Below are 16,638 nucleotides of genomic sequence, written 5' to 3' on the forward strand. Positions count from 1 at the left end.
ATAATAAAGGGAATTCTGGGAGATTTCTGACAGGCCCGTGACATATGGGGCAGGTCTGCAGGGTCAGGTGCTGTATCTCCCTGCTCCCGGCCCCAGGGTAATGAATCTTGTTTTGACTTGGCCAAGCCAACCCAGCCAGCACCCCAGAAAGGAGCCCAGCCCCTCCCCTCTGCAACCCTTCAAATAAGCGCCTGCCTTTGGAACCCTTCATAATTCAGGGAGACAACTCCAAACTTTTATAGCCTGTGAGAGGAGAGGACAAACACTGGATGTTTTGCTAAGGCCCTGGGAGGGCTGGTGTGGTTTCCAGGGCTTGAGCAGAGCCCACTGGGAGACCTGGGGAAAAAAAACCACCAGAAAACTCTCCCTGACGTGAAGAGGCAGTGGTCCCTGGACAGGCCAGAGAAGGAGCTGGGGTGGGAATGGAGGGCGATGGCTCCCTGGGAGTCACAAAATACCCCCTGTGTCCTTGGGGTCTGGCAAGTGACACGTGGACTCTTCTGGGCAGGAGGAGGAGGGGGCAGGGAGGCAAAATAGATAGGAAGTCTCTGCAGGACAAGCACGAGAGGTGAGAGACTGGCAAAGCCCAGTTCTAATCCCACCGGGGCCAGAGCTGGGAGAGGCAGAACAAGTGCATCCTCGGGGCCACTGTGTTTAGCTGGGTGAAAGGGGAAGCATGTTTTGCTGCCTTCGGTTCTCACAGAGATGTTGGGAGATCTACATCTCGAAGTGCGTTGGCCCTGTGATGGCTTCTACCCAACCCCTCGCCACAAACATCCCTTTCTTTCAAGGAACGATTCCCAAGCCAAGATGGTGGAAGGCATCACTGCTCCCAGCTACATTAGTTTGCTAGGGCTGCTGTCACTAAGTACCACCAACTGGGTGGCTTAAACACCAGGAGTTAATTGCCTCACAGTCTGGAGGCCAGAAGTCCAGGTGTGGTTCCTTCTCATGGTTGTGAGGGAAAGGTCTGTCCCAGGCCTCTCTCCTTGGCTTGCAGATGGCCATCTTCTCCTTGTGTCTCTTCACATGTCTTCCTTCCATGCCTATCTGTCTCTGAGTCCAAATGTCCCCTTTTTATAAAGACACTGGTACATTTGGATTAGGGCCCACCCTAATTATCTCATATTAATTTAATTACCTCTATAAAGACCCTGTCTGCAAATACAGCCATGCTCTGAGGTTGCAGGGCTTAACAGTTCAACATATGAATTTGGAGGGTGCATGAGAGCAGGGGTACACCTGTGATCCTGCCTTTCGTGCCAGGACCCAACCTCTGACTTCCCCTTCCCCTGCCCCCTGCCTTGCCCACCATGCCATCTGAGACGCAGAGACCCCATCTCTGTCATGCACTCATGTGGGATGCAAGGGCCTTGCTCCCACCATCTGCCTGAGCAGAAAGCCACACACAGTGGCTCGGTCAACAGCCCTCTCACCACCTGGAATATGGGTTCTTCCCTTACTGCTGATCAATGTTAGGGCCTCCCCAAATTTCCTTCACTTAGTCCTTGGTTATTGGAGATTGGATCTGATTTATCCACCTGTGGGAAGAAAAATTGCATGGAAGGACAAGCAGGGGATCTCCCTTCTCATAGTGAGGGAAGTGACTGTGTAGATGTTGTTACCAAAAGTTGCCTGGACATACCGCAGGGTGATGCGGGAGGGGCGGGGAGCACCATATCGTCTATTTCACTTTCTCAGAAAAGATGCCAAGAGGCCATGTAGGCAGAGGCCCGTTTTCCTCCTCTGTCGCCCCTCACCTCCCTTCTCTCTCGCTCTGGGGCGAGGTGTAGCCACTTAGCTTCACATAACAGCACAGAGTCTGGGGAAAAAAATGACATTCGATTAATGAAACAAACACAGCTGGTATAGCAGTGACATCTAAATTGTTCCTTTGGTCCCTTTATTTTCTGTAGGAAATTCTCCCTCTGCCCACCCCTCCTCCCCTTTTCCCTTTAAATCACGTGCATAAAATACGCTAATAACAATCTTGGTGTCTGTGCCTGAGTGACAGCTGAAATAAGAAAAAGACTAATCGTACCGCCTGCAGCCCTGTCACATGGAGATTAAATGAGTCTCTCTCCCACCCTCTCCCTCCCCACCACCACCTCTCTCCCCCAATCTCTCCCCTCTCTTGTGGTCTCTTCTCAGTGAGCATCATGGGCATTTGAATAATATATTATAGACGCCATCAGGGTGACAGTGGGGGAAAAAATCAGCTCAAACCCATGATTACTCCTTCCATCTAATAATTATTTAAATACCAGATAACTCCTTTCACTCTAATTGAGGCCTTCCAGCTGTCGGTGTTACCCTCGGCCTCTGTGCTTGCCCCGGCACTCACCTTGTGCTACCCAACGTGCCTGGACTACCTCTGAGGTCGCTGTTCGACAGAGTGACGCTTGGAATGTTTGCATGTACAACCCCAAAGATGACACTAGGACGGGTCCTTCAAGATCTTTCCATCCACAGGGGATGAGATGGGGCCCCAGCATTGTACATTTAGACATTTTATCCTCATAGACTTTAATTCATAGAAATCCTATACCAAAGGCAGCCTCCTTGGGTCATAGGGACCAATCCCCTGCCTCTCAGTAAACATATTCCTCAACAGCTGTCAGGAAAATTCAATGTCAGAGAATTCCATAATCTCCTTGGCAGGATGCCCCAGGGATCCTCTCTAGATAGGATGTCCCCCTGGATATCTCACTCTAGTCCCTTCTGCTGCATTTCTAACTCTTTGAGAAAAAGAAGCTGCCTGTGCTTGGATAACATCTGACCTGTCTATAGGGTTGTCTACAACCCAGAGGCATATGGTACAGGACATCTTAGCCCCCAAGTCACAGTATAGGTGCCATTCTTGTGTGTGACAACTGCCTGGACCTGCCTGTCCTGGAGGAGGTCATCCCCCCAACACAGAAGGGAGCCATTCTGGTGTCCCTTTCACTCCCCTGCCCCTTAATCCGTGCATCCTTGAGTCTGCCCTGCACACCACCTCCCTGTCCAGGCCCAGTGCCAGGCTCACTTCTGCCCATCAGGGGGCCGCCACGATCAAAAGGCACCTGCTTTCCCCAAAACAGGGCAGCCTCGAGGCAGAACATAACTGACTCCCTGGACTCTTTCGCCTACAGCAGAGGAAGCAATGGACCTTTGGTCACAAGGTCTAGGTTCTGATGGAAGCCTGTCCCTGAGTCATGTTGGGTCACCTTGGACAATCTGTTTTCTTTCCATGGGCCTCAGTTTCTTCATTTAAAAAAAAAGAAGTGGACTGCAGTAATCTTACAGTCTGCTTCAGCACCGGCCTTGAATTCCTGCTTTAAAGGTGCCACTGATTAGAAGGGAGACCTGGGGGAGAAGATGGACCTTTCCCTGCCCTGGGAGAGGGAAGAGGTTGGGGTGAAGCCCAGGAACAGGTGCTAACTCCTCTGACTTCACAGCCCTCATTTTTTGTTTGTTTGTTTTATTGAAGTATAGTTGATTTACAATATTGTGTTAGTTTCAGGTGTACAGCAAAGAGATTCAGTTATATATATATAATTTTTCAGATTCCTTTCCATTATAGGTTATTACAAGATATTGAATATTGTTCCCTGTGTTTTACAGTAAATCCTATTTTATATATATTAGTAGTGTGTATCTGTTAATCCCATACTCCTAATTTGTCCTTCTCCCCCTCCCTTTTCCCTTTAGTAACCACAAATATGTTTTATGTGTCTGTGAGTGTGTGTATGTTTTGTATATGGATTGATTTATTTTTTAGATTCCACATATAAGTGATATCACGTACTATTTGTCTTTCTCTGTCTGACCTACTTCACTTAGTGTGATATCCCCTAGGTCCACCCACATTGCTGCAAGTGGCAATATTTCATTCTTCTTTATGGCTGAGTAATATTTCATTGTATATATGTACCATATCTTCTTTATTCATTCATCTGTTGATGGACACTTTGGTTGCTTCCATGTCTTGGCTATTGTAAATAGTACACAGCCGTCATTCTCATACTTACCATGTGGATCCTGGCTCCTCAGGATCCTGGCTATGTGAGCCACCTAGCAGGTGCAGTTGTATTAATAGGCATGTTTTACTGTTATTGTTATGAAAACTGTCACAGCCAAGATGGTGCTGGTGATGACGGTGCAGGTGCTGGTGATAATGATGGTGACAGTGATGATATGATGACGGAGGATACTGATGATGGAAGAGCTACAGATGCGTCCAAGAGTGGGAGCTCCACCATCATGAACTTTTACTCAGTTCAGCAAAATTGTATCCTGATCCTAACTCCCCTTCTTACCTCCTCCTCCTTCCTTTTGCAATAAGGGAGGCCAAGTAAGCATAGAGGCATATTCCCCCAGATCTCCTAAAAAAAGGCAACAGAGCGGGTCACAGGAAGGAAAGACTCCTGCACTGAGCTGAGCTGGAAATGCCTAATTGTCGTTTCTTCCCTGCTCTGCCCCTGATGCCTGCAGCAGCTGATCAGGAAGGTATTAGGTGCTTTCACTAGCTGTCACCAACACCTGCCTCCTGAATCCTGATCGGGGAGATGGTGTCACCAGGCCCTCCAAATAAAATATTTAGTGACACTTGCTTCCCAAAGAGGAAAGCATGGCCTCTGCTTGGCATCAGGAATGCTCTGCGTGCTTCGCTGATAGGGCAAGCATCCTGGGGCAGCACGTCCTGGTTTGAGACTTGGGGTGGGGGAGGGGGAAACTGGTAGGAGGACAGCCACTTGGCAAGTTTGGCTCTTGAGAATGCATGTGACACAGTGACTTCATGAACTAGACGGAGAGAGGAGAAGGGACAGGAAGGAGGCACCTTTGATAAAACCCCTGAGGTTGACACTATCAGAAAATTGGGGTTAGGAGGAAATGCTAGTTCTACAAAGTCATAGGCATGTGTTCACTGGCTTCTACCAAAGTCATTCTAAGACAGACCACGGAATGGATGGAGATCAAGAGCTGGGAATATTGACAAATAAATTATTACTAATAAAGGCTAATGTATCTTGAACACTTATAACAGGCCAGGCATTGTTCTAAGTGCTTTATATGTATTAAATGACTTCATCATAATAATCCTATGAGGTAGATGCTAGTGCTAATCTCATTATATATAAATAGTGAGATAGCATCAGAGAATGGCTAAGTACCTTGACCAAGTTTACACAGCTATTATTGCCTCTGAATCCAAGCATCTAAGTTCAGAGCTCATGAGTCTAACCATTACACCACATTGCCTCTCGTCAGAGGTACAGAAGTGGGTGCCCTTCCCCCTTACTCTAAAATCAGACAGGAGGCTTGGTCCTTGCCAGCTGGGCCCTGCTTTGGAATAGCTACCTGATAGCATCAGCCTTGGCATGGAAAGACAGGGGCTCTCAACTCGCTGTTGAAGTCAGTTGTCTTTGTGAATTCCAAGGTGGAATGCAAGCCTCCCCTGCCACCCCTGCACTGCAAGAGACCATGTCTCCTCTTGACCCTGATGCACTAGTGCCTACTGCTCCCAAGTGGGCGATCTTTGAGTGCCACGGAATGAATCTGCGTGGCTGGTCACCAGGAGCAGTCTGTCCCAGAGTAGATGCTGATTGAGGGGTGAGAGGAAAATAGCCCAATTATTGGTCTGTTGAGAACTCTGAACTTAACCAGCCTTACCCAGTAGGACAAAAGAACCTCAGCTGCCATTGCAGTCATAGACTCTAGAAGCTGAAGCAGGCAAGTCTCAAGGTATCATTTTGTCTGAATGAAGAAATCTTAAGAACTGGTTAATTCTAACATCCTTTATTAAGATCAAGAAATAGGCTCAGGTTGATGCTAGACCGGTCTAAAGCCATACAACTCATGGGTGACACAGGCAGGATTTGAATCCGGGGCTCCCCGAATCCCTCACTCTTCCTCCTGCCCCATGACTCCATGCCTTCTAGCCACCAGGCCAATTTTGCCATTCATACTTCAACTCTCAGGATCCTGTACCTCCGCCGGGCTCCCTGCAGGCTGCAGAGACGCTGTGTTGGGACTTGTGCACTAGTGTGCTAGAGACGATCACCTTGGATCTATTCCCCTTCCTCTGACGCATGCTTCCCAGTTTGTGCCCCTTCACTGGGCCAGGGAGGGGATCAAAGGTCTGCCCACAGTGTTCATTCCCACGGAAAGGAAGAATACAAGCAAAAAGAGAAGTCAGGAGGTCTGGCGGGATTCCTGACGTGCAGTCTCCTGGGGAGGCTTCAGTGATAATAATAACTCCATAAGTTAAGCATTCACTGAGTGCCAGCTCCCATGCTAAGAGGTTTCCCCACGTTATCTCATTTACTCTGATGACAACCCGAGGGGTTGGTGCTGTAATTATCCCATCCTACCAGAAAGGGGGATGAGACTGGACTTGCCCAAGTCCCAAATTTCTTCCCCAATTCTGCCTAACAACAAAAGCCACTCACTATTTATTCAAACTGTGTCTCTGGAGGATATCGGGCAGGGAGGTGAGATAGTTGATCTTAACCTCACAATCGTGTCCTTTGGTGTCACCTCTTCTACCGGGACCTTTTCCCTCCAGCCATGGGCTGAGCATGTACGTGCATGTACGTTCTGGGGGAGGCAGGGTGCACTGCCCACAGACTCGATGCCAGAGTGTCTCACAGAGCACTGTCTAAAAGGCACAGCCCAAGCGCATCGTGGTGATGAGTATAATCCTCACGGCTCCTCGGGGACACACAGCCCTCCACCTGTAGGCAAAGGAGCTCTCCTACCCAGAGACAGGGGCACGCACAGCCCGGCCTCCTGCCGTTCCCTGTCCAGCTGGAGAATGTGAGGATTCTGTTATTTCCTTTCCACAGCTCCTCTTGAGGAATTCACGTCCTGCTGCTGGCCCCAGGACATAGCTAAAAATAACCTCCGATTTTCAAACCGAAAGCTCTGTCTGTCGGGAGGCTTTGCCGGTGAGCACGTGGGGCCGGAAGGGCTGTGTCAGAGTCGCTGAGGTCAGCCTGGGCCTCATGCCGCTGTCGCCTCCCTCTTTCCAAGGAAGCCCCGGGCCTGATGAGTCACACCAGAACAACAGCCCGGTGGAGGCCGGTTGGAGGAGAGCCGTCAGGTGGGGCCTCCCTCGGGCACCAAGGTGGCTGTCAGGCGTGGGAGGCACAGTTGAGGAGGACGAGGGAGAGTTTCTTAAGACACAGAGCAAAAGCCATGTGGATCCTGCAGGTGGCATCTGTTTTAACTCCAACCCAGTCTAGCCAGGTTGGGGGCAAAGGGACACAGGACTCTCCTAAGCCGCCTTGGAGCACATTCTTAATCCTTGGCTTCAGTGTTTCCACTCCTGCTGCCTCATCGCCCAGAGTTCTGTCTGGACTTGTCTGAGGAAGTTGCCAGACACTTCATCCAGCTGGAGGAAAGATCTCTCTGCTAGACAGCCTGCTGCTCCCCGCTGCCGCCACTGCCACCGCTGTCCCTCCCTCTCCATAAAAGTCAGGAGCGGCGCTGGCAGAGTGATGGGGCAGGCTCCACTCTCTACCCTCTGCCTAGGAGTCTAGAGAAGCTCTCGCAGGAACCCCGCCTTGCCCCTCTGGGCAGCTTCCTTGGAATAAGGAGGAAAAGCTGTGGAGCCTGGGGATTGCGAGGGCAGAGAGGGAGGAAAGAAGTCGGGGCAGGGGACAGATCAGGCTGGGGCAGGCAGCCTGAGGTTGACCACATGGAGCCTTAAACAGTCACAGGGCCCCAGCAGTGGCTACAATGAGCCTGACCTTCAACTTGCCTCCCTTTGCTCCTCTCCACATCTCCCAAACCCAGAACCCTTGCCCAGGTGGCTGAGACTGGACTCAGCCAGCCAGTGCCCATGAATAAGGAGGCCAACTCCCCCTGTGCTCCACCTGCAGAGAAGCAGAAGTGGAAGCAATTTCCCCAGGACCTGGCACCCCACTTACTGGGGAGGCAGTGGCTGATGCCCTCCTGTCCCAAAGAGGAGGGGTGGGGGGTTGTCTGCCCTTCTCCCTGGAACTCTTCAGGCTCCTGAATAGCACCTGTGGGGATCCCAGTCCTACCTCACACTCCGAACAAGTTTTAACCGCTAATGATCAGGGATTCTTCTTTCTAGAGAGGACGAGGCCGAGGGGCAGCGAGAGGCACTGTGATTCAGGATGACCAGCTCTCCTCCTTCCCTACAGGGGACAGAGCATGAAAGAGTAAGGAAGCCAGCAGTGTGAGGGGCTGGAAGTCTGAAATAAGAAGGAATTTTATCTGTGATATCACACTTGGAATAGCTGCCTGGGGGAGCCTGGGAGAGGGCCTTGCTAACCAGCTTTCACAAGACAGGAGAGATTTCCACTGGACTGGGAGAGAGCAGGAGGACAGACCCAGTGACTGGGTGGGGAAGGCTGGATTTAGTTCCGACACCAGGATCAACTGGCTGGGTGAACTCAGCCGTTTAACCTCTCTGAGAGATAAAAACGATATGTGAAGAGGACAGAAATAGAGATGCTTTGTAAAGTTATAAAAACAAAAAAATGCATTTTACAGCGTAAAGGCTGGAGACCAAAATAGATAATAGGATTCCCTGAACATCCCGAAGAGGGAGAAAGTATGTTAAAAATAGAAAAACTGAAATACAGAAGAAAGAGGCTCACAGAGCTAGTCGGCACTGGGACCTGGGTCAAGCAATCCTGTTCACTCCTCCAGGGATTTATTTTCCATCTGATCCCTCTGCCTTGTGTTTTCCAGAACCATGTAAGGGCCGAGCCAGGAAGGCGGAGTACGCGAGCGCTCAGAGGCTCTGTCTCCTGGTCCCCGCCCAGCTCAGAATGGAACAGAGGAGGCCCTGGCTGCGGGCTGCAGAGGTGGACGGCTGGCCTATGGTCCTGCTCTCCGCCATCTGCGTGCTGCTGGCACCCCCGGCGGCCGGCATGCCCCAGTTCAGCACCTTCCACTCCGAGAACCGGGACTGGACCTTCAACCATTTGACGGTGCACCGCGGGACGGGGGCAGTGTACGTGGGGGCCATCAACCGCGTGTACAAGCTGACGGGCAACCTGACCGTCCAGGTGGCTCACAAGACGGGGCCGGAGGAGGACAACAAGTCCTGCTACCCGCCGCTCATCGTTCAGCCCTGCAGCGAGGTGCTCACGGTCACCAACAACGTCAACAAGCTGCTCATCATCGACTACTCCGAGAACCGGCTGCTGGCCTGCGGCAGCCTCTACCAAGGGGTCTGCAAGCTGCTGCGGCTGGACGACCTCTTCATCCTGGTGGAGCCGTCCCACAAGAAGGAGCACTACCTGTCCAGCGTCAACAAGACGGGGACGATGTACGGGGTGATCGTGCGCTCCGAGGGCGAGGACGGCAAGCTCTTCATCGGCACTGCCGTGGACGGCAAGCAGGACTACTTTCCCACGCTGTCCAGCCGCAAGCTGCCCCGCGACCCCGAGTCCTCCGCCATGCTCGACTACGAGCTCCACAGCGACTTCGTCTCCTCACTCATCAAGATCCCTTCCGACACCCTGGCCCTGGTCGCCCACTTTGACATCTTCTACATCTACGGCTTCGCCAGCGGGGGCTTTGTCTACTTCCTCACCGTCCAGCCTGAGACCCCCGAGGGCGTGGCCATCAACTCGGCCGGAGACCTCTTCTACACCTCGCGCATCGTGAGGCTCTGCAAGGACGACCCCAAGTTCCACTCCTACGTGTCCCTGCCCTTCGGCTGCACGCGGGCAGGGGTCGAATATCGCCTCCTGCAGGCTGCTTACCTCGCCAAGCCCGGGGACTCGCTGGCCCAGGCCTTCAACATCAGCAGCCAGGATGACGTGCTCTTCGCCATCTTCTCCAAAGGGCAGAAGCAGTATCACCACCCGCCGGATGACTCCGCCCTCTGTGCCTTCCCCATCCGGGCCATCAACTTGCAGATCAAAGAGCGCTTGCAGTCCTGCTACCAGGGCGAGGGCAACCTGGAGCTCAACTGGCTGCTGGGGAAGGACGTGCAGTGCACCAAGGCGGTAAGAAGGGCCCACCCGCTCTACCCCTGAGGCGGCATCTGGCATTGCACACCCCTTTGCACACCCTGCCCGCAGACCACCACGGCCTGAAATGAGAGAGGAGCCCAGGCTCACGTTACCAGGTGGTCCCCATAATACAGAGTCTGATGATACCAGATACTTGAGGCGTGTTTGTTGATCCGCGGAGTCATTCCCAGTGTATAATCAAGGGCCTCTACACCACCAGCCACTGTTGTAAGCACCGCGGGCTTCAGAGGTGAACCATACAACACAGCTACTTGCCCTCATGGAGCTTTCATTAGTGAGGCAAGACAAATTAATACCTAAAGTATGTAGTCTCTCAAATGGTGACGATTGCTATAGGGAAAAATAAAGCACAGAAGTGGGGAGAGGCAGTACCCACGAGGATTGGTTCATTGAGAAAGCAGCATTTGAGTAAAGAATGAGGAAAGTAAGCTATGCAGGTATCTGGGAAAGCATTCCAGAGAGAGGGAGGGAGTAGCTCTTGCCGAGAATGCAGGGCATGCCTGGAGTGTGTGAAGAAGAGCGAGGAGGCCACTACAGCTGGACCAGAGCATGTGGCAGAAAGAGTGTTTGGAGATGAGCCCGTCAGAGATAACACAGACCAGATCCTGTACATACAGGGCCCTGTAGGCCACTGTACAGCCAAGTGAACGGGTAAAGTAGGCAGGTAGATATGTAAGCTGGAGGAGAGAGAAGGGAGTTGAGCTTGACTGATAATTTGAAAACTGGGGGAAAAGAATTGGGCAGAGGGGAAAAAGGAGAAGAAAGGGAGCTTGGGGTCCAGACCTGAGGATGGCAGAGACAAGAAAGTCAGTGGCAAGCACTGTCCTGTCAGAGGGTCAAGATGCTGCCATCCAGGTGGTTACCATGATCCACCCATTCGTCCATCCATCCATCTACCCATCCCTCTATCCATCCATTCATCCCTCCCTCCAGCCATCCACTTAACAAGAAGGTATTGAAGATCTCCCAAGTGCCCAGCTGGGGATGCAAACATAAAAAGACATGATCACAACTTTCAGATATCTCATAATCTAATGGGAGAAAAAGTGAAAGAAAAAATAGCTGGCAGTGTAATATAGTGCCAAAGAGTTTGGGATTCAGCGTTCAGATTCTATCTGTGCTACTTCCTGGCTTCAGGAGTAACTTAATATCTCTCCATTATCATCTGTGAAACGGGAATCATAATGCCTACCGCATGGGATGATCAGATACTATGTGGCAAGATTAACACCATGCCTGGCGTGTTAGGTTGAGCATTATTAGTTAACTGTTATGCATGTGACAAGTGCTAAGATAGATTTCTGTGCAGAGTGCTGTGGACACTGGGTCGGCAGCCTGGGAAACAATCTGAGACCAAGTGACCCATACGGCTGCCTTCTGAGCACCCTAAATGGAGGGTGTCTGCTACTGGGACCGAAAACCTCTTCTTAAAGCAAAAAACAAATCATGCCTAGCATATGCTTCTGTTCCTACCGTCAGTCGCTTGGTACAATAGGATAGTAGTTAAGGCCATAGGCTTGGAATTCCAACAGATTTGTATTTAAAAATCAGTCCTACCACTTAAAACTGTGTGACTTTAGGCAAGTTATGTACCTGATCTGAGCTGTATTTTTTTCATTTTTAAAATAGAAATAATAGTAGTCTCTTTTTTTTTTTTTTAAATGGCAGTGGGGCCTAAGAATCTGTTTTTCGTTTTTTGTTTTTTTAAATTTTTATTTATTTATTTATTTGTTTGTTTGTTTTTTTATGGCTGTGTTGGGTCTTCGTTTCTGTGCGAGGGCTTTCTCTAGTTGTGGCAAGCGGGGGCCACTCTTCATCGCGGTGTGCGGGCCCCTCACTATCGCGGCCTCTCTTGTTGCGGAGCATAGGCTCCAGACGTGCAGGCTCAGTGATTGTGGCTCACCGGCCCAGTTGCTCTGCGGCATGTGGGATCTTCCCAGACCAGGGCTCGAACCCGTGTCCCCTGTATTGGCAGGCAGATTCTCAACCACTGCACCACCAAGGAAGCCCAGTAGTCTCTTTTTATGGTTATTATGAGGATCAAATGGAACAAGTATGTATGAGCACAATACCTGGCCCATAATAAGCATGTAATAAATGACAGCTATAATTATTAATATTAATTATTAAAGAACCAGTTATTTGCTGTTATTTTACCTTTATAAAATGAGGATGTTGAGCTAGATATTCTCCAAAGTTCTTTACAGTCCTGAAATTCTATAACCTACGGCCCCAACCAATCAAGAGAAGTGGAGAGGAAATGCAAGGGTTAACTCCTTGCAGAGTCCAGCCTGGTTCCCACTGCCCAGAGGGGGCCTTGTCAGAAGGAAACTGCTGATTCCTGCCTGCTTCTGAGCCAGAGGGAAGAGGAAGAGCCGACACCCTTGTGGGGCTCCATTGGCTTGCAGAGAGACAAGCCCGGGCTAGTAACCAAAGAGCAGCAAAGTCACTGGGAGAGAGGTGACAGCGGGTGGGATCAGGACCCCAGGGGGAACAGCCCCTCACTCACCACCCCTCCCTCAATCATCACTCTTCTGCTGCGGCCTTGAGAGTGGAGGTGGAGGTGGGGCTGCAACAGGAGGGGCCCCTTAAAATCCTTATAATCTAAGGAGTCCCAGACCTGGGGACCCAGAGACGTTTTGGTGGCCTCAGAGGGGGTTAAGGAGGAGTGAGAGTAGCTGACGTCCCGGAGCTTAATTTTAACGTGATCTCTGGACTAACATGGAACTCTCAGATAAAGGATTTGAGCTCTGTTACAAGAAAAGAAATGAAGGGGACCATCACTCATTGAATCACAGCTACGTCCTAAAGGCTGTGCTGGGCAGTTTAAGGGTTATCTCACTATCTCAGTTTAAGGGTTATCCTCAATATGACCCTATAAAGCAAGGATTATCATCCCCCATTTGACAGATGGAAAAACAAAGACTCACAAAAACTAAGTAAATTGGTTACACCCATACAACCATAAATGACACAGCAGGGATTTGAATTCAGTTTAGCCCATATGACCTCTGAGTCCAAACTCTTTGCATTTAGCCGTGTTGCCTCTAAGGAAAGCCATACACCAGGCTCTCCCTTTCGGAGCAAGAGTAAAGGGGCAGCAGGTGTTTGGGAATAGCTGACGATTTAGAGACGAGAGAAGGAAATGCCAGCCAATCCCAGGGGCTTAGGCTCAGAACAAACCGTTTCCGTCACAGTCTGGCGATTCTAGAGTCAGGAGGGATGTAGAGAAATTCAAAATCACTGGCAAATTTTTGACTTCTGTCATCATTTCTCAGAAGCTGGCTTGGTTTATGCCTGAGCCCAGGCTCTGCAACCTTACCGGTCCCTGGAGACAGTGGGAAAGAAACTGAAGAACTTTCAGAGCTGAAAGGCAGCTTGACGATTACCTGGTCTAATCCTTTCCCTTTACAGATGAGAGCATTCAGACTCAAAGAGGGTATGTGGTATATCAAGATAACATAGCTGGCTAGTGGTAGAGACAGGACTACAATCTAGATTTCTTGATTCTTTTCAGGACACTTGTGCCTCTGGTATAGGGATGAGAAAGAGAAGTAAAAATGTAGAAAGTGGTAGCTGATTCCTCTGACCTACCTTTCTAGGGAGCCTGAAATTTCCATCATTTGCTCCAGGGATGTGCTGGTGAATCTTAAATGGATGGCTATATGCAAGCAATGGTAGTAGTAGGGAAGGGATTGGGACGGGAGGATCTTGATTAAAAACATTTGCCAATTTCCATGGTGTAAATACTCCCACCATGGATAATTTCAAGGCACCAGTGTGATGTCACTGAAAGCAGAGATAGATGTACAGGCATTCCTCATAAGCTGGCTCTAGTATGCCATTGCTTCACTCCCTTCCTGGGAAGCTTATCCCTTCTGCCGTGTGGAGCGCCATATAATCCAGAGTTCAAGGTCATCCTTAACCCAAAAGTTAGTTTTCTTTCCTAAAGAATAAACACACACACACACACACACACACACACACACACGCACAAGGGTAGCACCACCACTCAGTTGTAGGAGCAGTAGCTCTCTACAAAACACCAAGGAATCACAAGACATGAGCCTCTGTTCTCTTTGGATTTGAACAGGGAATGGAAGAAAAGTCCCTGGTTTACCCAAAAAATCACATTTAGCTTATAAATCAGTTCTTCCAAGGAAATGAAGCTGTCAGGGAACGACACATCAGCCCGCTCTTTCCTGGTGTGGATGAGAGGAGAAGGGTGATGGGAACAGGTCTCTCCATGATGCTTTCTGTGCTTCCCACGACCGTCACTTCCTTCCTCCTCGAGGATACCTTTCCAGACCCAGGAGGAACAGCTGCCACAGGGCTCAGGGCTCTTTCTGGCCCACAGTCTGCAACCTTTGCCCACAGGATTCCCTGTTGTGCAATCAGCTGGGATGTTTCGGAGGATCCGTCATAGCCCAGCCCCAGGCTAGACAGTGTGCAGAGAATGCAGCCCCCTCGCAGCCCCTGTCCTCAGGAAGCATGCAGTCTTTTTTTTTTTAACTGAATGAGATCTTAGAAATCATCAATTTAACAGCCCCAAAGAGGCTGTTACTGATCACATAGCCACATAGAAGAAGAGCAGAGACTGGAATTCTTTCTGTCCAGCTATCTTTCCACTTGCTCAAGGTGATGTCCTTTCAAGGTGCCCTAGTCTCTTCTGACAGAGAAGAGACTTTAATTTTTTTTTAAAATTTTTATTCAATGACAGATATTCTTTATACAAGCATACCCCCACTCCCTGCAAAAGGCTGCTAACAAGAAGGACATCTCCCCCAGAATCTACCCGAACGTCATTGAAGACCTCTAACGGACAATGATGAAAATTGTGCAACTTAACGATCTCTTTGCATGTGTTATTTCCTTTTCTCCCCAGTGATTCTCTCACAAAGGTGGGCAGGTAGTATGACACCTGAAGAAACTGAGATTCATGTAGATGAAGTAACTTTTCCAAAGTATAAGGCACTGTTCAATATTAAGATAACCCTTTTTAATCTATCCCCAGTATGGGATGTGGTGAATAATGGAATGACTGAAAATTCCTTATGCCCAAAGGCAGGCCTTTGCAGTCCAGGAAACAAATAAGGAACGCCACCAGGCTGGTAGGAATCCTGTGATGTTGCCTCTAGACTGAATCTCCACTGTCTAAATAGAAAGACCACCACAAATGGCATGGTCCACAGGGACATGTAAATGACCAGGAAATGAGTTTGAGCAATCAGCTTTGCAAACTGTCGCTGGTTGTCTTGGCAGAAAAGTGAGTGGGTGATAGCAGGTAAGGGAGAAGAAAGCTGCTGGTTCCTCTGTCTGGTTTCACAGGAGTCAGTGTGGGGTTCATGGGTCAGCCGTGAGATATTTGTGTGTGCAGTATGTGTTAGGCCCCTGAACTCCATGCCTGAACTTCTCTGAGGCCTGGTGTCCTGGGGCTGGTGGCCACGGTGGGTGGGCTGGTGTGGATCAACTCGGCCCTGCCTCCGCTGCTACTCACCCCAGGTCCCTCCCCTTCTCTCCAGCCGGTGCCCATCGATGACAACTTCTGTGGACTGGACATCAACCAGCCGCTTGGAGGCTCGATTCCAGTAGAGGGCCTGACCCTGTACACCACCAGCCGGGACCGCATGACCTCGGTGGCGTCCTACGTTTACAATGGCTACAGTGTGGTGTTTGTGGGCACAAAGAGCGGCAAGCTGAAAAAGGTAAGAGTCCATGAGCCTGGACGCCCCGATGCTGTTCAGCTCCTCGGCTGAGAGCCTCTTCTGGAAGGTTACTGTTGATGGAGATTTAACTAGAGGCAACTCAGTTTTCTTGGGGCAGGAACAGTTAGAGTGGGGAGAGTTGGTAGGGGTTAATTTGTGGCTTATCTTCTAGCTGCTTCCTCTACCCATTGGTCAGTGAGTGTCTTGGTAATGTAAACATATTTCAATATTGACCAAACTCCAAGGAATTAGGAAGGTACATCTGTCTAAAGGAGAAAACAAAACAAAACACTATCTCCAAATCAAGTAGAACTGATTTTTTGATTATCTATATTATGAATCACCCACATCACAAATCCCTCCCCATAGTCTATAGAGGTGATTGTACTGATCAAAAGTCTTTGTTGAGTCCAGAGCAGCTGCTTGAAGCACATTATGGGTCTCACTTCTCAGCCGATGGTGGTGCCTCTCTGGGATGGTATATGGTGCCTGGATAAGGGGCCGTTCTCCTGTCTTTCCTCTTCCTGCAATCGCAGTCTCTTCCCTGCCCCTCCTCCCTCACCCCCAAGACCTGAGCTGACAGGAGGAAGTAGGCATCTTATCCTGTGCCTGCTCTGAGCACCTCTGCCCATGGGAGGGCACGGGCCGTCTGGGGCTGGAAGCACGGGAAGCCTCCTGCGCGGCGGGCTGAAGCCGGCAGCTTGTACCTGCTTGTCTAGCACTTAAGGTGTAGAGACGGAGCACAGTCTGGTTTATTACGTGGGATTACAGCAGCCACGTTCTTTCCAGTCCCTGCTAATCCCTTTTTCCCAAGCTCACCCTCCTGCCACCTTTCCCCAGTCCTGGCACCTGTGGATCAAGGCACAGGCCAGACCTCACCGCATCTCACCCTTTGGTGTTGACATCAGCCCTGTGGCTCTTTCCTCCTAATC

General features: G+C 50.1%; 1 protein-coding gene across 4 annotated transcripts in view; it reads left to right on the plus strand.

The window, feature by feature from the left end:
• PLXNA2 (plexin A2) overlaps positions 1-16,638 on the plus strand; it is a 227,872-nt gene that overhangs the window by 16,408 nt on the left and 194,826 nt on the right. Inside the window, exons 1-3 of one of the 4 annotated variants that reach the window (XM_068541514.1) lie at positions 6,934-6,971; positions 8,707-9,974; positions 15,524-15,706. In XM_068541514.1, coding sequence (XP_068397615.1) covers positions 8,787-9,974; positions 15,524-15,706 — 1,371 coding nt within the window. In that variant the 5' untranslated portion in view covers positions 6,934-6,971; positions 8,707-8,786. Of the gene's footprint in view, positions 1-6,933; positions 6,972-7,037; positions 7,085-8,109; positions 8,172-8,706; positions 9,975-15,523; positions 15,707-16,638 lie in introns of those variants that run through there. The other 3 variants (XM_068541513.1, XM_068541515.1, XM_068541516.1) reach the window with 3 other exon arrangements.

This window comes from Eschrichtius robustus, chromosome 3 (genome assembly GCF_028021215.1).
Source record: "Eschrichtius robustus isolate mEscRob2 chromosome 3, mEscRob2.pri, whole genome shotgun sequence".
Lineage (NCBI taxonomy): Eukaryota > Metazoa > Chordata > Mammalia > Artiodactyla > Eschrichtiidae > Eschrichtius > Eschrichtius robustus.